The sequence below is a fragment of the Doryrhamphus excisus genome, chromosome 1 (genome assembly GCF_030265055.1).
Source record: "Doryrhamphus excisus isolate RoL2022-K1 chromosome 1, RoL_Dexc_1.0, whole genome shotgun sequence".
Classification (NCBI taxonomy): domain Eukaryota; kingdom Metazoa; phylum Chordata; class Actinopteri; order Syngnathiformes; family Syngnathidae; genus Doryrhamphus; species Doryrhamphus excisus.
The window spans coordinates 9,145,348-9,170,446 of record NC_080466.1 but is presented as its reverse complement, the minus strand read 5'-3'; the positions used below and the strand labels follow the sequence as shown (position 1 = coordinate 9,170,446).

The window sequence follows — 25,099 nt, the reverse complement described above, 5'->3', positions numbered from 1 at the left end:
AACTCCAACTCTCTTGTCAAGAAGCTCATCATCTCTCTTACGAAGTTGGTGAAAGTGACAACATCTTTACTCAAAGCCAAACACGAATGAAGACGAAAAATTACATCAACGTGTCACGTCTTATATTGAAAGGCATTACGTGTTGATGTCACCGGATTTAAATGTGTATGTCACAGGGTGACGTAGACGACGTCTAAATGCAATTACACCATTTGTCCACCCCATGTCACCAGGCACTGTCGTAACAGTATTCACTACGTACAGCACATACAATGACGACTACTGTATTGAATAAACTTGCATCATCTGAGTCCCACGTTTTGTGCATTCAGAAGGATAATAATGCCAATTTTCCAATATGGCAATATGATGTCAAATAAGTAATGAGAATCAAAATAAAAACTGAAGGCCGTTTATGTTGTACTGGATATATGACATCATAGGCATGACTATTTGTAGTTTTCAATAAAATAGGCTAAACACATTAACTTTTGGAAAATATCCAGGTTTTATTGATAATGCTATCTTCAATATATAAATTATTTAACCCACAAGGAGAGGGAGAACATGCAGCCGTCACAGAGATGTTCCAATGTAGAAATTATATCAATAGTTCATTCATATTACATTTAAGCCTGGCACATTAAAACATTAAGCAACCATCAGTAATTAGTGAAATGGTAAGATTATATAAAATCTGTTTCTGCCTCCTTTTTGGTGATGAATTGTGCAGGTGTAAATATAAGATAAGTTTAACGTAACCTTGTTAAGCATGTTTGAATAATAAGCACTCATATAACCTTTGGCCTCTGAGGAAGACACATGTTATAATATGCAGTCGCATCCCAAAACTCTGGTCCTTTCCAGCCACACCAGCCCTAAATAAAAAGTAAATAATAAATACAAATATACAGCAGGCATTATTATTGATTCCTTACCTTATCTGTGATGACCTGTAAGTCTTCTGCTCCTGTGTAATGAGGGTCCAGGATTAGAAAGCGAATCATTCCGGTGGTCTCGCTCCAAGCAACACCCAGAATTGTGTGGGCTAGGACACCTCCTCCTGAAAAGACATAGAAAAGTAACAGTTATCTTTGTAAATGGTTTGTATTAGCTAGGCAATTGTACACTCCCCAGGTAATGTATTATTAATGTGATCCTACATAAAAATACAAACTTAAAACTAAAGACCTCACCAATCATCACAGGGGTACCCTCAGAGAGGAAGTGGTTGGCCAGTTCTCTGCCTTTGGATGCCATCTCAGACCCTTGACTGAGAGCACAAACATTCAACATAATCTAAATCTATTCATAAATAGATGATCAGCATTCATTGCCATGAATCCATCAGCCAAACCTCACCTCACAAACATAATCTTCGACGTTACCCCAAGTAATTGGTTCAAAACAGCATGAACCTCAAAGGATCCAATCCACTGGCGAGACCCCACAAAGGAGGCTTGTTTGTCTCCGACATCCACTAAAGCCTGAAGAGACAAGAGACCCAAAAGGTTGAAATACAGTAAACCTCGGATATATCGGACTCGGATATATCGGAAATTCGCTCACAACGGACAGATAAAAAAGAACCAATTTTTCTGTAATGCATTTCCAATAAAAATTCATTGCATATATCGGATTTTTTATAACGGATTTCGCCTATTTCGGACAAAATCTCCAGTCCCGTTCCAATTTCCCTCGCATATATCGGATGGCCGCATCGTGTCTTTCTCCTGGCTCCAGATTTAGGACAAATATAAAAGTGAGTGACGTCAATAATACTAGCACAGCAGTGAATGAGATCTTAACCTCACTATTGGAAATAACGGAGGCCTGACGGGCGTAACAGGGCCTAGCTTAATTAACAATTTGTTATGCTCAGAGTCCAATAAAGTTAAATTCTCCTTACGTCTCTTTTCATTGCCCAGTCCAGGTACATTGGAAACATAGTCAAGGAAATGCCTTTTTATATCGGATATAAATCTGATATATGCGTAAAACGGACATTTTCCGGTATACGCATATAACGGATTTCGCTTATATCGGACAAAACCAGTGGGAACAATTGAATCCGATATATCCGAGGTTTACTGTATAAATGGTGGGCATTTCTGTCAATATTTATATCTTTACTGCACAAACAAAACAGGCTATGTCGGCCAAACCATACCAAAATAACATCAGCAAACTAAACGGTCCTCTCTGCGCTCATGTCACGTTCACAGATGGTCAGAAACCACTAAACACTTTTAACACTATGGTACACTTAACTGCCAGGTCGCTGATCTTCTGAACATGATGGTAATAATTTTGCTGTGTATTGGTCTTATCATTGAGATTGAAAGATTGCCAGTGCTTTGATTTATGATCGTTTCATTTAATGCTTGTATTTAGTGTTTTATATACTTCATTGGTTGTGTACAGTGTGAGTTAATTTAGGTGTACTGACACCAAAACCCATCACATCACAGTCTAGGAATATAGTTATATATTAATTTTAATTTCTGTATTATTAATTGATAACCAATGAGTTTAAAAAGTATATGCGATATAAATGACTTAATAGACTCTTGAGTCAGTGCCCTACCTAGTGAGGTAATTTTTGGGTAATGTTGCTCGCAAATAAAAACATGCATTTCTCACATTACCTGCTGAATCTCCTTATGAGTGGGCACACGCCGCTCCACGTAGCCTTGCTGCTGGAACCAGGAACAGATGGTCTGGAGGGAGCGATAAGCGCATCCCCAGCCATTGTCGTCCATGCGGTCCTGCATGTAGTGGTGGTAACTGTAAACTCCTTGGACAAGGTACACCTTCAAACACAGGGGAAAAAAACAAACATGAGTGCCTCCATTGCAGAGAGCAGCGATACATATATTTACACCGATTTACCTTTCCATCGTCCAGGTTTGGATGTGTGAGAGCCAGGTGAGGGTTTCGGAGGTAACCGTCTTTGTAGGATTCATCAGGAAAGTGATAAGCATTGGCTCTTCTAAAATAGGGCTGGTCTTCCGGTAGCTTGAAGCGGTGATGAAGTTCCTACTCAGGCAGACATTTTGTGGAAAAGAAAAAAAAATGCAAGAGTCAGAATTAAAATTTTGTCTACCATGCTTGTTCAGTGTCGGGTGCATAGTGCTTTATAGGAGAAAATAATGAGACAGAGTTGTTAATCGTTCTATTAACAAACGCACATAATAAATCTGATTAAAAGATTCCTTGGCTGGAATCTGTCTATAGTGTCCCAACCATTACACATTCTTCACAGAGATGGATTCACCAGCAGATGGATGCTTCAAGTGTGAAAGCCAAATCCTACAAAAACCGGGGCATACAAAAACTGACATACCACTGAACTTGAGTGATTATGCATTTTGTGCTGTAATCAATCTTTTTTTTACCACTGCAGCATCTGCTGTATCAGACGAGGCACTGCGTGATTGACTTACCTTACGTTGGGTCTCAAGCTGGCTGTCAGGAACCCCAGACGGATAAAACACTGTGACCAGATCTTTGGTTTCAGGAAGCAGGAAGTGGAACGGCACTGGGACAGTCAGTGTTGTTCCTTTCATGTGGCGCAGCATCTCAATCTCCATCTCACACAGCTGATTTCTTAGCGACTCCAACAAGCGCTCACTGGCACTGCATAATGAGACAACGATGTGTTCATGTTCCACATAAGGATTGTGAATGATGGGCAAAATTCCACAAAGAGTGCAGTTCCCCTTTAAAGATGTTACATACTCTTTAATGGTGTCAGTGGAGCTGATGCTGATGACACAGTCCACAGGAAGAGTTGCAGACAGGAAGTGGGATTCTTGGATGGTTCTACAGAGGACTGGGGCAGGGAGGGGACCTGGTTTTGTCACGTCCATCATCAGGTTAAGGTTGATGACTCTCTAAATGACAAAAAGCTGATAACGTAGTGCGTCTAATACAAGATAATTTAAATGAACGAAATGTTCACATACAGCCGTTGAGCTCTTTTTGCTCTTCTTCTTTGATTTCTTTCCAGAAATGTCCTGTTCATCTGTCCTGGAATAAAAGTAACGCCATTTAATAAAAACAAATGGAGGATAAGATTATTTGACAACTTACTGTATCCACTGATGTAGAGCGTCACAAAGTGTACTCGGAGATAACTCTTTTGGTGTCACATGACCATTTTGGTTTGGCCAAATGATAATCGGGCTGTCGCGGACCCTCAGAACACAGGATTCCGAGTTGACATGTGAGCGCAGGGTTTCAAATGTTTTGGAGATCGTTTTTTGTCTGAGCGCCACTGAAATTAGAAAGTGGACATGATCTCAATTTGTTTTCATTATTGTACACTGAAACATTACATAATAATAATAACTTTTTTCTGATATATCAGTGATGCCTCCATAAATGAGAGGTGAAGAAATTGTTTGACAGTAAATGGAGTCTATGACATTAATAACATTTCCTGCATGTCAATCTATGTATGTACTGTAGGTGCACGGTGTACAGTTCACGGTCGAACCATCTCTGCTGTCCAGAAGACACTTGAGCTCCAGGGAACCTCTGACACGTAGAATATCTCCAAGATCGCAGGGATTTGTATCGACAACCTGAATTAACACAAAATAATCACAAGTTAGCTCAACAGGCAGTTAGCAACAATATGCTACCGACTTCACAGCTTTCTACATGCAGCAAGCAAGCTTCAGTAATATTAACAATGTACCAAATGTGTGTTTAAAATCATGATAATGCCCACCATTGTCAGCTTCTGTTAAAAAATAGAATGACAAAGACGGGTTGTTTATTCACTGGAGGCTGCCATGTCTGTTTGTCAGCGTTTTCAACGTGTCTGTTGCCGCGACACCCGATTGGACCATTACGACACCGCCCAGTTGTGTTACATTCAAAGTAACTCGTAATTACGAGTTTCAACAGTACTTTTGCCAAACCTGTGGATTTGTATTAATCGTGCTCAATTTAAATAATACCGTTCATACGAAAAGCACATTTTCTACGTAAAACGAGAAACGAACACATAAACATATTAAAAATGGAACAACGCTGAATTGCACAAGTATATATTTTCGTTATGTCAATGTAATGAAATGAAAAAAGACAATAACCTTAAGGAGTGATAGTGTTGTTGCATTAAGTCAGTCATACAAGCACAAATCTGCCCTGACTACACAACTCAAAGAGATTCTATAGGCTGTCACATGTTGTACATGTATAGAGGGGATGCTATCTATACAGTATATGCTGGTGGGTCAAGGTCCCCCGGGATGGAGTGAGGCATACTATATCTAATTATTCCAGCATCAGTGCCCATGCACCCTTCTTATGCAAGATATAGGACAACATGCATGATATCGTTGTTTTTTTTTTGTCATTTTTGCTTTGACATTTAGGGTAGTTGTATTTTCTTGCCTATTTCTAAGTGGGTATGCAATCACTATAGCATAGAGCAGATAGTAGAGGAGTGAAAAAAAACTGTCCTTGTGCATTGGCCTGTTTGCTGCAGGCGATTACATGGCAGCCATGCATGCAAGAGCAGGCAGATTGAGTGGACAAAACATTAGAGGGACTCTGCATGTCCAAGTGGAAGTAGCCTTCATCACAGCAAAACCTTTACTGTGAGAGAACATTTTTACTGGATGGAAGCTATTTGGTAAAATGCACACATGTTGATATTTAACAACACATTTTAACTGTTCTCCACAATCTACAGTAGTTATGGTTACAGTTTTAGGGTCATGCCGCAGCATTGCAATAGGATTCAGATCCGGACTCTGACTTGGCCACAGACCTCACAGCTAGGAGGACCAGGGTTCGATTCCACCCTCGGCCATCTCTGTGTGGAGTTTGCACGTTCTCCCCGTGCATGCGTGGGTTTTCTCCGGGTACTCCGGTTTCCTCCCACATTCCAAAAACATGCTAGGTTAATTGGTGACTCCAAATTGTCCATAGGTATGAATGTGAGTGTGAATGGTTGTTTGTCTATATGTGCCCTGTGATTGGCTGGCAACCAGTCCAGGGTGTACCCCGCCTCATGCCCAGACACAGCTGGGATAGGCTCCAGCACCCCCGCGACCCTCGTGAGGAAAAGCGGTAGAAAATGAATGAATGAATGATCATATTGCTCCATTGCTTTTTTTCCCCATATTTTTGGCAACTTTTTGCAGCAGAACATTTCCATAGTAACCATCTATTAAAGAAAGGAGCACTATTGAAAGATTATGTTCTATGGAGTTCCAAGTCTCAGCTAAAATGTTTGGTTTTAAGATAAATCGAAAAGAACATTTCACCCATGCAACAGTACCAAGTATAGCTGTGTATACTGACTACCCTGTCCCTGAATGTTGCAATCTGAGTTTTTGCAGCCAAAGCTGGAATCTTTGCTGTTTATCTCTTGGGAAATTCACGTGCCAGGCTTGATTTGTGACCGGGCTTTGCTATCTTCACTGCGTATCATAAACAGGAACTGTCTGGAGGTTTGTGCAAGACCTAAATATATAGCTTTTAGGATATCTTTTGGTTGTGTGTGATGTCACTTTGTCAGTTGAATGTAAAAGTTGTGAACCAGTGGCTGTGAAATATATGTGTACTAAAGAGTGTTGACTATAATGTCTATTTTGATTATGATGGTCCAGAAAACATATAAAGTTGGTTTGTTATCTACTGTATCCATCTTTAAAGTCCTGTTAAACATCTGTAGGAAAAACAGCCCTCAACAAGCAGTCTTTATGGACAGGACTGGAACTCTCCCATGACAATGGTATTCATTATTTAAGCTTTGAAATGGATAAAATAAACAATAAATGAATAAAATGCTCTATTCAGACCAAACCAGGCAATGCGTCACTGCAGTCTGGGACGGGAATCGGAATCAATTTGAAGGGAATCTCTTTTGTCATTATTTTGGAAAGAAGCCTCTCTATGCAAGCTATATAATATGTACACCACTACAATGTAATTATCAATTTATGCCTTTAGAACCAGACTATAATTAGAAAAAATGGTGGAAGATGACCACAATGCATCTCACAGGACATCCTCTGGAAAAAATATGTGATTGAAAACACAATTAAATTGAGTTGCTGTAATAAAAACCTGGTCAATTACAGTTGCACTAACCCCCAAATTACACCAATTTGTTATAGGGGGAGACAGTATTAGGGTCACATTGAAAGACAAGAAATGGGGTTGTAATTTAACCAACAAGAAAAGTCATAACATTATGAGAATAAAAGTACAACAACAAAGTGGTGATTGTTTTTATTAGTGGCCAAGTGGTTAGCACGTAGGCCACACAGTTAGGAAATCGGGAAGACCTGGATTTGAATCATCTCTGTTTGGGTTTTCTCCGGGTACTCCGGTTTCCTCCCACATTCCAAAAACATGCTAGGTTAATTGGCGCCTCCAAATTGTCCATAGGTATGAATGTGAGTGTGAATGGTTGTTTGTCTATATGTGCCCTGTGATTGGCTGGCCACCAGTCCAGGGTGTACCCTTCCTCTCGCCAGAAGGCAGCTGGGGTAGGCTCCAGCATACCCGCGAAACTAGTGAGGATAAGCGGCATAGAAAATGAATAGATGGAAAATGTTATCATTTGTTTTTACCTCATTTCTATGGAAGCTGCGAGTCACAGCTGGTCCTGATTTCTAATTGGCTGGCTTCTTCAGGAGAGTGTGTCTTCTTTCATTTGCTGGTTCATTGTGAATGTCTTGTGGGCTTTGGGCGCATGTCTACTTAGACGTTTTGATGCAACCATGCCTGAAATGTACATATTTCTCCTCATAATGTACTATTACACTCTCATTGTCATAACATTATGACTTTATTTTAGAATAGTATGACTTTTTCCTGATTATTTTACTTTTAACTGCGACTTCATTTTCATTTTTAAATCATGAAAAATGATCATCATAGTAATATTGTATTAGGATTTAAAGAAACATTTTCATGACAATATAATTTTAATGTAATGTAATTTACGGAGAATGCGGACGATGAGAGAGCTGAGCCGAAAGGTAAAATGTTCAATTACCAGGCAAACTACGTTCCAATCACAGGGCACATATAGTCAAACAACCATTCACACTCACATTCATACCTATGGACAATTTGGAGTCACCAATTAACCTAGCATGTTTTTGGAATGTGTGAGAAAACCGGAGTACGTCTCAAAAATATTTTTCAAAAAAAATGTTTCTTCCATGTTCTATTTTTCAATGTTATTGTTTATAGGAATCGGTTAGGTTTTATAAGAATAATTTTTGCTCATAACTTTTATTGTCAGAAAATGATCTCATAATATGGTATTAACCTTAATTAATCCTTAACTGTCATAACATGATGGATCTTTTTTTTGTCATATTACATATTTTTAAGGTAGCCAACATTTTAGAAACAGTATATGATATCTCATTATAATGCAGTGTATGGTTTTATGAGTATTCTAAGTACTACCTCAGCTCGTGTATTGAATGTCAAGAGATTGTGCAGGTGTACCTAATGTTGTGTCCATTGAGTGCATAACGTGAAGAGCAGACGAATGCACATGAAATAAAAAAAAGACCATTGCATGAGAGAAGTCGCCTGGAAATAATGTCTCGGTGCTGATAGGTCGCTGAGCTCTACCAGCCGTGCTTGCGCATGGATTTGCCTGCAGCTCTTGCTCTCAACACCCCCCCCATTCGCCCCCCTTTCCAGCTTCTCATTGGCTTTTTTTGGTTCTGATCTCTTCCCTGCCATCATCAGTCCAAGCAGGTTCCAGTGCACGTTATACATCGCGGCGTGCACAGTGGCGCAGATGGTGGAGGATTTCTAAATAAAACTCCTGGATGATGGCTTTCTGTACAAACTGTCTCCATCCAACATGAGCTCAGAGGCTGTGTGGTGAGGACATCGCAGCATTGAAGATGTTCTGTGCCAGGCTAAAGGAACTTCAGATATCTGGAGAGTGTCCTTTCTCCAAAAGCAACCATCACCACCACCAGCAGCAGCAGCAGCAGAAGGAGGGAGAATGTGGGGAGAGCTCAGGCGACGCCACAGCGGGGTTCTCGCCTGTTTCTATGGACGTGCAAGGCAAAAGAGACGATGAGGATCCACCTCGACTGAGGAGCAGCAGAGCCAAAGTTAACCTACATACGCTGGGGGAGAGCATCCGCAAACTGGCATGTCCTGAGGTGGGTTGAGACGTCAATGTAATAACATTTAGTTCAAAATAATCTCAATATTTTATATATATATATATATATATATATATATGCATATGCGTGTGTGTGTGTGTGTGTGTGTGCACCTACACACACACACACACACATATATACATGTATATATGTACATATATATACATGTATCTCAAATGATGACCTTTAATTTTATGATACAGTTTCAAAGGCTGCACACTGCCCTCCAAAGATTGACACGACTCTCTGTTCAAACCAGGGAATCTGAAAGGTAATATTATACTTTTATTCATTTATTCTTTAAAATACATCATTTTTGAGTCCAAAAACAAACAGCAGACTCAGAAAACGACAATTCAATGAATATAGGTGCAGCTGTCTTTCAAAAGAATGCTCAATAAGGCTCAGTTTTGAGTGACACTTATGTTTGTTGTTGTGGCCGTAGTACTGCATATATAATATCCTACAATATACCTTCTTGTATTAAGGGGACCAGGTTTTGTGATACTATTTGAGATAATATTCATAATGACATCCCAAACAAGAGCTGTAATTAAACATCTGCCATTACAAAAGGTAATAATAATTAATTTTTCATAAATGCACTGAAGAGCACCACAATATGTCCCACAATATATTTTCTGTATTTCTCTATTAATTCCAATACCAAATGATTTCAAAACATAATTAAAAGAAGTTACTCAAACTGAATATCTAAAATGTTTTCGTGCACATATTGCATGTTTGTTGTTCATTGTTCCAGTGAAAAGAAATGTATAGCATGATGTTGGACGTGTGAATGCAAAAGTTCCAAAAATAATACATTTTCAAAAGCCTAGCCCTTATAACTTTGTGTTCTGCAGTGCCGCAGTTTTATGCACAGACTGTAGAGAAGACACAGAGCATTTAATGGAGATGATGAACGCTCACTCAACCCAAACAGGTAACTGGACACCTCTGACATACATTTGATTTGTTATTTTATCAATTCACTGGTATAACTGGGTTTTCGTTATTAATTTGTTTCAAAAGGTTGATTAAAAAAAAAACCAAAATGTATGAAAATGGAGTCAATTTTACCTGTAGGAAATAATGTCAATCCAGAGCCGACTAGCTCATTAGGTAATATAGGCAGCTGCTAAGAGCACTGTGGCCTCCAGGGGGTGCAAATAAGCCCAGAAAAAAATGTGCCTTACTATTAACACTTAAAACGGAAAAGCTCACATTGATACAAATGTAAAGGAATTGTTGTTTTCATAATTTATTACTATTATTAGCATTTATTCACTGTATTTTACTTACTGTGTTTAAAGGGGACCGGTTATGCTCATTTTCGGCCCTTTGTATTAAGTTGTGGACTCCTATAAAGCAGCTACACACGATAACCCACATAGAAAGCTTTCTAGATCTTCCAGAATCTGCACCTATTCCAGCTGTATTTAGTAGGATTTCCAAAACGGTCTGTTTTAATTTATTCCACCCATGCCCGCCTATGGGCATACCCACTCTGCTGTGATTGGTCACACTTCCAAGCGTTCCCGAGGACTTATGGACTACTGCCGAACCCCACTTTTTAATTTTGTAGGTATAGGAGTTTATAATAAATGAATAAACCCTTTGGAGAGCTACTTGAATAGTGGTACTGCATGGTAGCGCTTGTGGAAGTACAATTTATAAAATACATCAAAATACAAAATACATCTACACTGAAAGCATGTGAATTAAACTTAAAATTACGTGCCCTCTTTGAACGCAACACATCATGGCTCTTAATAGCAAGGTTCAAGTGTGATTCAAATGTTCTGCTACTGTTAAAGAGACGAGTGCTAGGTAAAGAGGTGTTTCAGGTGTGTGCTACCTTTGCTAGCGTTCATTTGGACCTGTTAATACACAAATATATATAATTCCGTCCTGTCATTTGTCATTCTGTTCATAAAATACAGTAAACATGGGCATTTTTCATGCATAATTGCAATGGGTGATTCATTGGCTCTACTCTGAGCCGGTCCCCGATAAGCAAGCTCCTCACCCCATCTAACATTGTATAAGAGGGTGTAAAAGATACCAAAATAAATGACAAATGGATGGAGCTTATTGTTAATGCAGAGCCCCCCCCCCCCCCCCCCCCCCCCCCCCCCCAGGACATGTTAGTGTACTGGCAGGCAAGGTTTGGCTGTAATTTACAGACCATATACGTAAATATAAATGTCCTGCTATTTGAGATAATTGCAGTACTTTACATACAACACATCATGTTCTGTTGCTCTCATCCTGCAGCAACCCCAATGGATGCCCTAAAAGTGTCTTTTGGTGAGGAACTCTTCCGCATGTGCTACGAGGAGGACGGCCACATTTTGAGGGTGGTCGGGGGAGCACTCCACGACTTCCTCAATAGTTTCAATGTCCTCCTGAAGCAGAGCAATGCTCCCAAAGCAGGCAGAGGGCATTGTCTAAATGAATCGTCTGTGCTGTGCTTAGACAAAGATCCGGGTCTGCTTACCGTCTACTTCTTCAACCCTCACCCCACTACTGAGCTCTTCTTCCCCGGGGTCATCAAAGCAGCTGCCCGCCTGTTGTATCACATCACGGTAGATGTGTTGATGGACCCACCCACGGCCAAAGACAGCATCCTGCAGTCAAACCCGCAACCGAGTCTTCTATACACAGTCCTTGTTAAGGGGGATAAAAACCTGAGCCCAAGTCCACTGAGAGCAACCTCAGCTGGGACTCTTCCTACCTCTCTGTTCTCCACCATCTTCCCCTTCCATCTCATCCTGGACCAGGACTTAGTTTTAGTGCAAATAGGACACGGGCTCAGGAAGAGACTGACCAGAAAGGATGGCCTCAGGCGTCCATCTAACTTCCAAGAACACTTCTCCATCATGTGCCCTCAGATCAAATGCAGCTTTCAAGGTATCCTGACCATGCTCAACACCCAGTTTGTCATTCGGATCAAGCATGGAGTTTCCGCAGCAGACAGCACAGGCAAGGTATGTACATTAAGAACTCATAATGAAGCCACTCTTGGTGTTTGTTTCAATGTCGAAACGCAATAGAAAGAAAGAAATCAGGCTCCTTTTTGCGAGTAGTCGAGCTTATTAGCCGCACCACTTTTGCCCGAGGTAGAGATCACAGCTCTACCACCAGCCGAGATCACAAGCAAATGTCAAAGACCTTTTTTCCATCAAAGGCACAGCCCAGCTTGTGCTATTAATGTGAGGGTGCAACTGGTCGCCATGACGAGAACTGAGACGTCTCCGTGAGTAAACACGACTGTTGACTTCCTGTCAGAGGTGATCCATACTTGTTTGAATAGTCTCACAGCAGGAAGCCTTTCAGTTCAGCTGTAAAACGTCAAGTCGGGGACGAGCGAAACAGCGATAAAGAAATGAGGTTGCTTATTCATCTGATGAGCACAAACATGACTGAAATGTCAAGAGCGTCGTGTTGAACTAGTTTCAAAATAGTTAAGAGTCTAGGGAGGCTGTAATCATCACAGTGCATTAAAAGAAAGCAGGTAAAAGCCAACGCTAATGTATCCAATAGGACAGGGCTGTTCCACTGACACCCCCCCCCCCCATGTCACTGATGGGCTGGATTTGGCAGGTCAGTTCAAAACACATAGCGGATCTTTGACTAGTGTTTTTGTACTAGGTCCTTAAAAACAGCAGTGCACTCCTGTCGTATAGAAGATCTTTGATGAGCGTTTTTAAAGTGGGTCCTTAAAAACATCTGGTCACACAGCTGATATTTGACTGATGTTTTTGTAGTAGGTCCATAAAAAAACAGCAGAGCACTCCGGTCACATAAAGGATCTTTAACAAGCATTATATTTTTTTGGCAGTAGGTCATCAAAAACAGCAGCATACTAGTGTTGCACAAAAGAGTTTTGGCAAGTAGGGCTCCAGTCACACAAAGGATCTTTGACGTTTTTGTAGTAGGTCTGTAAAAAACCGCAGAGCACTCTTGTCGTATAGAAGATCTTTGATGAGCGTTTTTAAAGTGGGTCCTTAAAAACATCTGGTCACACAGCTGATATTTGACTGATGTTTTTGTAGTAGGTCCATAAAAAAACAGCAGAGCACTCCGGTCACATAAAGGATCTTTAACAAGCATTATATTTTTTTGGCAGTAGGTCATCAAAAACAGCAGCATACTAGTGTTGCACAAAAGAGTTTTGGCAAGTAGGGCTCCGGTCACACAGAGGAACTTTGACATTTTTGTAGTAGGTCTGTAAAAAAACAGCAAAGCACTCTTGTCATAAAGAAAAATCTTTGGCAAGATTTTTGTTGTTTTGCTTTTTTTTGCAGTCGGTCCTTTAAAAAAAGCAGAGCAATCCTGTCACAGAGAGGATCTTTGACTAACATTTTTGCAGTAAGTCCTTAAAAAACATCACAGCGCTCCTAGTTTACAGAGGATCTTTGACAAGGATCTTTTTGTAGTAGGTCCTTAAAGTGGATCTAACATGCCTTTCTGACCAATAAATGTTGTCCCAATCTTGTATTCTCGTGTTAAACGATGTCATAGCGTCAGATAATGAGGTTTGTGCTTTTGAGTTTTTTGAGCATGGAGTTCTACTGACATCAATGCGATCCAGACTTCCTTATATGGGCTGCAGATTGCCTATACTCAGTAAACGCGGACCTGCATATTCGGAAGTCCTCAGGAGTGCCTGCGAATGTGACCAATCATAGCGGAGTAGAGTGGAATAAATTAAACATACCATTTGGAAGATCAAGAAAGTTTATTGGGTTATTGTGTGTAGCTGCTCTATAGGAGTCCATAACTCAATACAAAGCACCAAAAAAGGAGCATAATAGGTCCCTTATAAAAACATCTGAGAACTCCTGTCATACAGTGGATATTTGATTAATGTAAACATATTGCTTCAGTTAGAATTTACAACTATATTTATTTATATACAACTTTATTTATGATTATGTATCAAAATAATATTAGTAAAGGCGGAAGTCAGCTTGATTGACGTTTTCTAGGACCAATAAGGTACAGGCATGTTCCAAAGCTTTACGAGGTCAGTGTACAGTACCTTTGATGGTACAACTCACAAGAAAAGACAATATATATGTATATATGTATATTGGAAAATACAAAACTGAACTCATTTATTATGTAAAGCGACTGAAATTGTTCACAAATTATTAGAATTTTAGTTTTTGCTGGAAAGGACATATATAGCAAGGTCAGCTATCGATACTGGGGTATTAATATGTATGTATTATGTATGTATTCATACATAAAGACAATAAACATGTGAAATTAGCAGGATGTGTTTATGCAATACTCTAATCTGGACCAGAGTAGTTCAGTAAAATACACTTAAATGTCATTGAGGGGAATCAAAGTGGGCTTTGGCTGGATGGCATTTGTCATGTTTAGAAATAGCATTCCACTTCAATATAAATAAATATTCTGTATCTGGCATTGCTGACGTAGTTGCCCACTGTATAGCTGCCAATATTTTTGTGTTTCTTAGTCATATGTCCTGAGCAAGTTTATTTGTGTGTTGTTTCAAGAAAACCAAATCTGACTTCCTGTAATTTGACTGAAAGTGCGCCACGAGACCTCCATTTCTATCTAGGGTCATTGTTTTGGGTAGTGATTCACATAGCTGATTAATGTGAGATCATTTCCCATGCAATGTCCCATTCACAATCACGCAGTGGACAGTGACCAGTGTGTTTTTTCTTGCACCCTAAGTCAGCAGTGTTAACCTCTGCCTTGACCCTAAATGGGATTATGGATGTATAGTCCGCAGTTCAAATTTCACGGTTTTCCAAATAAATCAATTAATAAATTACTGCTGTTTTGTCGTACAATTAGGGCTAATTGTATGGATTCTTGGCCTTAATTAGGAATTTTCAAGCATAAAAATGGCTAAATGAATGAAAATATAACACTTTATATGTAATATTCTATACTGGTCAGAAATATTCCGTTGATGAGGCAATAGCCACCGCAGGAAGTACGCTGTCCAGAAAAAAGCAATAAGGAACTCCAACTAATGCCAATGTGTGGGTCAATGTTATGTCTTATTTGTGTCTAATATGTCTTATTTTATGTTATTATGTCTACTATAGCTGCACGGCGGTCAAGTGGTTAGCGCGCAGACCTCACAGCTAGGAGAGCTGAGTTCAATTCCACCCTCGGCCATCTCTGTGTGGAGTTTGCATGTTCTCCCTGTGCATGCGTGGGTTTTCTCCGGGTACTCCGGTTTCCTCCCACATTCCAAAAACATGCTAGGTTAATTGGTGACTTCAAATTGTCCATAGGTATGAATGTGAGTGTGAATGGTTGTTTGTCTATATGTGCCCTGTGATTGGCTGGCGACCAGTCCAGGGTGTACCTCGCCTCTCGCCCGACGACAGCTGGGATAGGCTCCAGCATCCCCCGCAACCCTTCTGAGGATAAGCGGTAGAAAATGAATGAATGAATGGCTACTATATTGGGTAAGGAGAACAGTAAAAAGGAGACTGTAGGGGTGTTATAACATGTCGTGAGTGCTCTAATAATGTTTAGAAGGTTGTAATCAGGTTTTCTGTGCTGCGACTACAAAAATATTCCATTTATAAATAAGGAATCTAACCTGGTGGAAATTCACTTATCACTGTCAGGTCTGGAATCAATTAACCATGATAAACGAGGGATTACTGTAGTTCTGAAAACTGATTCCTCACATCAACTCTTTACTCTTTTCAGCTGATGGACCTTAAGGGCCAAATGATCTACGTTTCCGAATCCAACGTAATACTGTTCTTGGGATCGCCATGTGTGGATAAGCTGGAGGAGCTAACGGGTCGTGGCCTCTACCTGTCCGACATCCCTATTCATAATGCGCTACGTGATGTTGTCCTGGTGGGCGAGCAGGCTAAAGCACAAGACGGTCTGAAGAAACGTCTCGGGAAGGCCAAAGCAGCCTTGGAGCAGGCTCACCAGGCACTTGAGGAGGAGAAGAAGAAGACTGTGGACCTCCTCTTCTCCATCTTCCCTGGCACTGTGGCACAGCAGCTGTGGCAGGGCCAAACGGTACAGGCCAAAAAGTTTGAACGGGTCACCATGCTGTTTTCCGACCTGGTGGGCTTCACCGCTGTTTGCTCGCTGTGTACGCCCATGCAAGTGATCACCATGCTCAACGAGCTGTACACCAGGTTTGACCACCAATGTGGAGAGCTTGATGTTTACAAGGTACGTTACAGTACTTCCTTTGAACATAAATGCTTGTAATATTATTGCAGTGCAACATACAGTTACTACAGTACTGTAAACAGAAAAAGTGCACAGCACATGAACAATTCTGGCCAATGTAGGTCTGATTCAGCTACAACTCCGCCTGTCAGTATCTGTTTCAGGCTCCTGTTGCCTATCCACCAACTTCATGTATTATTATTATTATTATGTTTTATGCCCGGCATGGCGGTCTAGTGGTTAGCGCGCAGACCTCACAGCTGGGAGAGCTGAGTTCAATTCCACCCTCGGCCATCTCTGTGTGGAGTTTGCATGTTCTCCCCGTGCATGCGTGGGTTTTCTCCGGGTACTCCGGTTTCCTCCCACATTCCAAAAACATGCTACGTTAATTGGCGACTCCAAATTGTCCATAGGTATGAAGTGAAGTGAGTGTGAATGGTTGTTTGTCTATTTGTGCCCTGTGATTGGCTGGCGACCAGTCCAGGGTGTACCCCGCCTCTCGCCCAAAGACAGCTGGGATAGGCTCCAGCACCCCCGCGACCCTCGTGAGGAAAAAGCGGTAGAAAATGAATGAATGAATGAATGTTTTATGCCACTATTCCACCGCACAGTATGAACTCCTTTCAGTCTGTTGCAAGTTTCCGCTCCAAAATATTAATGTGAGAAACTATGAAATCCACTGAGCATTCATCAGAATGAGATACACAAACAAACAAATGTCGGTTATAGGGTCGCTTGTATGTACTAGTGATGTGTTGGAATGACGAGAGACAGCTCTCTTTTTTCTCTTTTTTTTCTGTTAAAGTCCACTCTTTTTAGGGTGCCAAGCCAAAAAAAAGATACAAAATTCCCATCACTAGTCGACTATTTACAGTACCTCTCAACAAGAGCCCTTAAGTCATAACAAAGTAATAACAAAATAACATATTTTAATCAAGGGAGACTGATGGAAGTGAGAAAAGGGATTGATGCTGCAACTAAGTGGAGACTGTGGAGTATAATATTGCAGAGTCCAGCGCTAAGACTGGTGTGTGTTTTATAAATGGTACGATGATAGGGTCTTGCCTGCATGACCAGCAGTGGTTTCAGTCAACTTTATGGTATCAAGTCAGCACTCTGTTCTTAAAATAGTACCAGATAATACCAGATTTTGCCAAAGGAAAACAATGAGAAATGTAGCAGAGTAGGTACCATGCAGTGACAAGGGGACATTACCTTGGTCCTGTTCTTGCCTAATGCGGTATGTCATTTGAGTTGTTACATGGACCAATTAGTCGCACAATGTATGTATGGCTCCTATCTTCTAGGGGTGTTGCAAGATCATGTGACGAGATTAAAACATGACATACCATTTCTTGTCTGTGGAAGAACCTGGCAGCCAGTAACCAATCAAGACTAAACTATGGAATGTCTACTATGAATGATAATACGGTAATATGGAAGTGGCACCATACAAGCACCCATGAAGGGATTTAGGCAGACCTTGCATTCCAACCAACCTTGGTGTCCACAGCATCAGTGCCAGTTAGTGGTGTGTGGCTGCTTTTTCCATTGGAGTTAAACAGTTGCTTGTTACTAGTGTTGTGACTTTCATGAACGAACTGGTTCCTATGAACGGCTCATTAACATGAACAATAGGAACCGACTCGCAGCTGGGAACCGTTCTCTCTAAAACGAGGCCAGGCTGGCTTCTTAAAACTTAATAAATATAAATACGAGCCAAAGGAACCAGTTTTTTGAACGGCTCTTTGAAAGAAACGGCTCACCAAGATCCGGCTCCCCTCAAAGAGCCAAAAATCCCTTCTCTACTTGTCCAGAACAGTTCCATTGACGCTCATTGCATTTGGCTCAGTGTCAACTTTCAAGTACCGGGTATAACTGGTTCCGTTCCATAACATACCTCATACATAGAAGAGATCTATATTGACTATTTAGCAACATATATTGCATATATTTACCAAGTAGGAGTGCGCATAAAAGTGTTTCTTGCGCCATGCATTTTTTTTCGGTAATTAAAAACAAAACATCAGTATCATCATTTTACAAAGCTGTAAAAAATGTAACTCAGCCCATGATCAACAGTTTAGACACAATCGTTCGTCGCCTCACTCCATTTGTGGAACATGGTTTATTGTTTATTGCATAAATAAAATAAATAAAGACCCAGCAAGCGTGGAAAATAAAGCAAAAAAGATTATTATTATTATGATAATACAGTGTATTATCATGACAGTGGTTTATTTGGTCGCAAAAAATGTTGACAATAATATCTGTGTGCATTAATTCGTGGGGCAATGAACATAATGTACTTTTCTTAATCTTGATTTTTTATTATATCCCATATGACAAAAGATGGGTACAAAAAGTAGCATGGTTATTTTGGTAGCCTTTAACTTTTGACAGCAGAAAACAAAAACTGAGCTGATCCACCTGGTGGATGTAGTAAATGAACCTTAAAATAACATCTCACTGGCTTGTAAGCAAAAGTCTAGCCTCTCTGTCACGGCCAATATAATATCCTGTACATCTATATTTAACAAGCTCCAAATTAAAGAGCACCATTCAAAAACACAGCTGCACTTTTCAATTTGACAGCAAATTCATAATTTAACACACCAGATAGTAGCTTTAGATTTATGCGCCGTGGTGATTTGCATCAAATACCTGCAGACTGACGCCCAGTGCGTATCAGGTATCAGCGAGGTCTGCCAAAGGCTGGATGGTATAAACATGTCAGTGAAGACTTAACTGAGAGCACTGCATGTTTGACAAATACATCGTAAAATGCTCTACGTAAGCTCCTTCGGGATCCTGGTTCCACTCCACGCGTATATGTCTAAAAATAGTTTCATCTTGTCTCTCACATAGTTGTAGAGTGCTCTGCACGTACATGAAAGAAGACGATAACTTTAAAAGGATGAAGTACAATTTAAGTTTTATGGCTGCTTGCTGTCACTTCTCTGTCTTACACTGAAGGATGCCGACAGAGTCAGTCCACTTTTGTTTCATTATTGTTTTTTTTATTCGTACTGTTAATATTTGCCAGCACAGATGTTAGCTCACTGTAGAGCCTAGGTTCCTAAAGTGTGGTGCGTGTACCCTCTGAGGTACAACAGTTGTCAGGACATACTTGAATAAAAATGAAAAACTATTAGCGCCTAAGTGTGCCTGAATGCCTCATGGTGCAAGAAAGGGAGCAGAAAAAAGACAAAAGCATGAAGTTGTTCATTGCTCTGTGTGCATTTTATGAAAAAATAAGTCTGTTTGATGATTATGTTGTGTATTAAGGATTTAATCTTGAAAATTTCGTGTGCCCATATTTAGGCACCCGCCTCCTTTATTTTAAATAATTTTTGTGCACTTTCTGTAAATCCTATAAACTTCATTTCACTTCTCATGTATCACTGTGTTCGTCTGCTATATGATATATTTAACTGAAATGGCTGCACAGTGGACGAGTCGCCACACAGCTAGGGGACACGAGTTCGATTCCACCCTCTGCCATCTCTGTGTGGAGTTTGCATGTTCTCCCCATGCATGTGTGGGTTTTCTCCGGGTACTCCGGTTTCCTCCCACATTCCAAAAACATGCTAGGTTAATTGGTGACTCCAAATTGTCCATAGGTATGAATGTGAGTGTGAATGGTTGTTTGTCTATATGTGCCTTGTGATTGGCTGGCAACCAGTCCAGGGTGCACCCCGCCTCTCGCCCGAAGAGCACGCCTGCGCCCCTCATGAGGATTATCGGCACAAAATGAATGAATGAATGGCTGATCCCAACAACCAGTGATTTATAAAGGAAATTCCAATAATCGCATGGCACAGCGGTGAAAACCTGTCACTGTTGTCTTCCCCCCAAAATGAGGCTTTATCATTGGTTGTATGTATTTTTGTACTTCGGGTGCAGCTTTATCATTATTATTAAACTTTCCCTTTCAATTTGGGATTAAATGCATATGCAGACTTGAACCATAGCCATCATGAGTGGCCAAAAAAATGAAACTCAAATTCCAGCCATTCAAACAGAAGGATGCCAGCATCAAACTGGAATTAAAGATATGTAGGATTACTCATTAGGAAAAAGCAGAAAGAAACAAACTTATCTATCTGTCAGAGCTCATATGAAATATGACCAAGCAAATTACAAATTTTTGACCTGGAATTACTATTAAAAGTGTACAGCAGTAAGGGATACATGGATTCAGGTCAAATGTCTGATGACTGCAAAAAGTTTGCAGATTTGTGTTAAAAAAAAAAAAAAAAGTTATGTCAGTTAGTGTTGCAAAATTTTTGGAAAGCAACTTACCAGAAATATAATTCATTCATTTCAGGTGGAGACCATTGGTGATGCATATTGCGTAGCTGGTGGCTTACATAAGGAGAGTGAGACTCATGCTGTTCAGATTGCACTCATGGCCTTAAAGATGATGGAGCTCTCTGATGAAGTTAAGACACCAACTGGTGAACCCATACAGGTGAGAGAACAAGTCGACTGTCTTGATGTATAAACTTTGTACAGTACTCTATTTTACTCAGGATAAGCCTGAAATAGGTCGAAAATATCTCTCCTCAATTGAAATAGTCAAAGCAAGTTTATTTATATAGCCCTTAATCACAAAAGAATCTCAAGGTTCTTTACAAGCTGGCAAAAATCGACAACAACATCATCTGATCTGAACCCCCATCCGGGCTAGGAAAAACTCAAAACCCAGTGGGTTTAGAAATATAAAAGCCAAAATAGAAAACCAACTTGAAATTCTTTTGCAGATGCGTATTGGTCTCCATACTGGGTCGGTACTGGCTGGTGTAGTTGGGGTAAAGATGCCGCGTTATTGCCTTTTTGGAAATAACGTCACATTGGCCAACAAGTTTGAATCCTGCAGCCAACCTCGAAAAATCAACATCAGCCCGACAACACACAGGTAATTATTACAATGTCATATTTCAATATGTCACAACTATTTGTTTCCAATGTTATTAAGGGGAACAAAAACATGTTCTGGACAGGAAGCTGAAAGTCCAGAAGAGTGCTGTGTTTCCTCTGGTGTCAAATCATTTACCACATTGTATGTGCATTTGATTCATGTTTTATTTGTGTACCCTTTCTCCCAGATTGCTGAAGGACCGTCCAGAATTTGTCTTTATTCCCAGGAGCAGGCAGGAGCTTCCGGCCAACTTCCCAGAGGACATCCCTGGTGTTTGTTACTTTTTAGAGCCTTCCTTCAAAACCTAACAACTGGCTCGGATATAAAGTCCAGCTGCTGCAGAGCTCACGACTATGAACTCTCTAAACAGTGCTTCTTCTATATCGGAGTTGTTCAGATATTGATGATGTTGCTAAGTGTCCCATCACTACTGCAGTTATTTGAAAAATACAGTTATGCTGCATCACAGACAACTGGGAAGTCTGAAATTTAAGAAATGTACATTGAAACATTGAACGACGGCACCCCTAAAGTGTTACTGGAGGACAGTAGCCTCTTTCCTACAGTATATCACACTCAGTCAAAAACAGAATACCCATCATTTATTTGTCTGTACCTTTCACACAGTGATGATGGATATTATTATAGTGTGTTTTTTTGTTACAGTGACACAATTTCATTGACAACATCAAAACAAACTTCTGGTTTGATGTAGATAATACCTGTTGGACAGCAATAATTGCTTTCCATACAACAGAATGAGAGAAGTCAGTATTCTACAGAGTAACACTATTATAGTATTTGCAATTTACTACCTCAGAATATTGATAGAAATATCGAACATTGTCTATTTCAACCAACAAAAAGCAAAACGTAGCCAGATGCTATTTCTTATCTTTGTTGTCAGCCATGTTTTTTTTTGTCAAGGTTTATTGGGATTTTTTTCAATATAACCATGCATTATAAATGAGGTAAATTGGTAGTAGTTTGCTAAAACACAATTATATTCATACACTTAATAGTGATTATGAAGTTGATATATAGAGCGACTGTTTCATGTCCTGTTAGATTTTTTAAATAATAATGTAGGAAAAACAGCATCCTTGCTCTTTGTTGACAAGAAATAATTATGCAGATATTCGTATACTGTACACTGTTCACTAGCATCGGTTTAACAACAAAGCTTCATTCTTATTGGTCCTTTGTACATTACGTAATGCAAATTAGCCAGATGCCTTTTCTTATGTTTGTTGTCAGCCATGTTTTTTGTTTACATGCAATTGGCACACTTTGTCATCAGACCTTGTGAGCTGCATGTGAGATCCTGTTTTTCTGACTTCCCAGCAGTCTTGAATGCAGCATTATTATCAATCTGAGCAAGCTAGCGTTGTATCCTCCAGTCCAAAAGGGGCCAGCAAAAGTTGATGTGCAATAAATGTTAACTTTCCTCCACTTCATTAACTGTACTCATACATTTTACCATTTCCACTGATCAAGCACCATTTTACAGAACAGTCTGCAGTTTTTTGTATAATTTAAGCATAAAGCAATGATATTGTGATTATAAATGTCACAAACAAGTTAGCCTGAAGAAAGCTTTGAGTAGCTACAGCACCTTTCTGCAATGCTTACATGGGACACTGCAGTGCTAGCTTTTTCAGATTGTATTTAACTGCACCATAAATATAAAAGTTGTTATTTTTGTTCCTATCTTTCATGAGCTGAACTCTGATTTAAAGTTTTCTATGTACACAAGGCCATTTTCATTTGTACTCTCAATTATAGCACAAAATCTGTCTAAATCTGCATTAGTGAGGATATCTCCTTTGCACCGATCAACATTTGGTGTGACCAACATGTTGCCTACATGTTGATCAGGTTGTTGGAATGTTGGTCAATACTTCGTCAATGGCTGTGCAAAGTTGCTGGATGTTGGCAGGAACCGCAACACGCTGTCATATTTGCAGATTCACAGCAGGAGTCTATCCCAGCTGTGAAAGTAAAAATTTGGAGTCACCACTTAACCTAACATGCATGTTTTTGGAATGTGGGGGGAATTCGGAGTAGCTGGAGAAAACCCACACACGCAGGCGGAGAACATGCAAACTCCACACAGACATGTCCAACCGATCTCCTGACGGTGTGGCCTACATGCTAACCATCAATTCTGCTCAATGCTCAAAGAGTATTCTAGGAATATTTTATTCTAGGAATTATGTACAGATCTCTGAAACATGGGGTTGTGCATTATCATGCTGCAACATGGTGATGGTTGTGGATGAATGGCACAGCAAAAAGCCCTCAACAGGCTGCACCTATATTGTTCATAACATAAACATGACCATACTATAACCCCACCGCCACTACGGGCCACTACGGGCCACTACATCCACAACGAAAATCAGCAAATCGCTCACCCACATGACGCCATGTCCATCTGCCCTGTACAGTGAAAACTAGGACACAATCAAATGTGTGCATTTGCCCGTTCAAGTCGCTTACAAGTTGATGATGAACTGTAGTCAAGTCCAGCCTAAGGCACCTTGTGCGATAATCATGTTGCCTAATCAGCATCTTGATATGCCACACTTGTGACGTGGATGGATTTTGGCAAAGAAGAAGTGCTGGCAAACACATATTTTAGGCTGATTTTGGGACAATATTTGAGAGAAATAGTCAATGGAAAAAATATAACATTTTTAGTTCAGCTCGAGAAAAATGGGGGCAAAAATAAGTGTTTATATTTTTACTAGGTGTATAAAGATGTCACATTATGATCAGACATAAGTGTTGTGCTATTCTATATCTGTACAAACACTCGCTCTGCAATGAGTTCTAGAATATTCATTTTGAGGCCTCATTTAAGGTATTTCTTTTCTTTGGAAGACAAAAAATAAATGTTGCTAAAAAAGACATTAACTATTACAATTATTTAAAACTATTAAAACCATACTTTATATTTGTGTATTTTTTAGATTTTATGTTTTTTGTGGTTACTATTAATATGTGGTAATTATTGACATTTCTTTTTTTGTGGATATTTGAACAGCATTTCTCCCCTGTCTCTCTGCTTGCACCTTGATGTGATTGGCAAAAATCAACAAAAACAATGAATTTACTCTGTGTATTAGTGATTTTGGAAAAAAAAATGTAAAATATAAGGTTTAAATACACAATTTTATAAGGTATTCTAAATTTATATTCACAGAGTTGACTCAGGTGCCTTATGGAAGCAGCACGGCACATTTATTGTAAATGACTTTTGACTTCATGACTTTTGGTTTTCTTCATATGAATGCAACCAGAAATTCTTCCAACAAAGTATATATTTGAAGTACTTTCCCCATAATAGAGCCTATACATTCCAGTTTCCTAGTGAAGTATTTTTTACTGTTTTCACTGTACACATTTATACTCTATATATGACATTGTTTTCATAGCACAAACAGCTTAAAACACAAGAATCCAATGAATGTCCTATCACTCATAAGGATGTGCTTTTATTGTTACTGTAATGTAAACAAAAGTGCAATAAATAAACTGACTTATGTGACTGTGAGTCTAGAGTATATACAGAATATTTGGTACCACAAACGCCAACAAGAGAGGAAACATAAATAAAATATAATGACAATGGTTTATTTTTAATCTGTATACGGTAGAAACGTTGGACCAAAGTATCATTTTTCATATGGTGTTACTAGTTTATTGGGATCCATACAGCCTTCTGGTTTCTATGCCGCTTATCCTCTCTAGGGTCGTGGGTAGCCAGCTGGTTTCACCCTAGACTGGTTGCCAG

General features: G+C 39.8%; 2 protein-coding genes across 2 annotated transcripts; one reads left to right on the top strand and one right to left on the bottom strand.

The window, feature by feature from the left end:
• Positions 1-135: 135 nt before the first annotated feature.
• On the bottom strand, positions 136-4,865 carry ufsp2 (ufm1-specific peptidase 2). Its single transcript, XM_058086203.1, has 12 exons — positions 4,739-4,865; positions 4,502-4,589; positions 4,096-4,279; positions 3,969-4,032; positions 3,742-3,896; positions 3,447-3,639; positions 2,893-3,039; positions 2,649-2,813; positions 1,363-1,487; positions 1,197-1,273; positions 939-1,063; positions 136-878 (listed from the first exon to the last, which is right to left on the bottom strand). The coding sequence occupies exons 1-12, from the start codon at positions 4,739-4,741 to the stop codon at positions 792-794; spliced, it is 1,413 nt and encodes a 470-aa protein (XP_057942186.1). The 5' UTR covers positions 4,742-4,865; the 3' UTR covers positions 136-791.
• Positions 4,866-8,742: 3,877 nt separating this feature from the next.
• gucy1a1 (guanylate cyclase 1 soluble subunit alpha 1) lies at positions 8,743-24,839 on the top strand. Its single transcript, XM_058069609.1, has 8 exons — positions 8,743-9,170; positions 9,377-9,444; positions 10,037-10,116; positions 11,451-12,163; positions 15,891-16,376; positions 20,707-20,850; positions 21,143-21,297; positions 21,488-24,839. Exons 1-8 carry the CDS (start codon positions 8,904-8,906, stop codon positions 21,606-21,608), a joined length of 2,034 nt encoding a protein of 677 aa, XP_057925592.1. The 5' UTR covers positions 8,743-8,903; the 3' UTR covers positions 21,609-24,839.
• The last annotated feature ends 260 nt before the right edge of the window (positions 24,840-25,099 follow it).

Bases quoted from the DNA above. Each gene is read 5' to 3' on its own strand.
- ufsp2 (XM_058086203.1), bottom strand. The intron at 4,280-4,501 runs GTTCGACCGTGA...TTCTAATTTCAG, and splicing joins TCTTCTGGACAGCAGAGATG to TGGCGCTCAGACAAAAAACG. The intron at 4,033-4,095 runs GTAAGTTGTCAA...CTTTTATTCCAG, and splicing joins GCTCTACATCAGTGGATACA to GACAGATGAACAGGACATTT.
- gucy1a1 (XM_058069609.1), top strand. From the start codon at position 8,904: ATGTTCTGTGCCAGGCTAAAGGAACTTCAGATATCTGGAGAGTGTCCT. The intron at 9,171-9,376 runs GTGGGTTGAGAC...TTTATGATACAG, and splicing joins GCAAACTGGCATGTCCTGAG to TTTCAAAGGCTGCACACTGC. The intron at 21,298-21,487 runs GTAATTATTACA...CCTTTCTCCCAG, and splicing joins ATCAGCCCGACAACACACAG to ATTGCTGAAGGACCGTCCAG.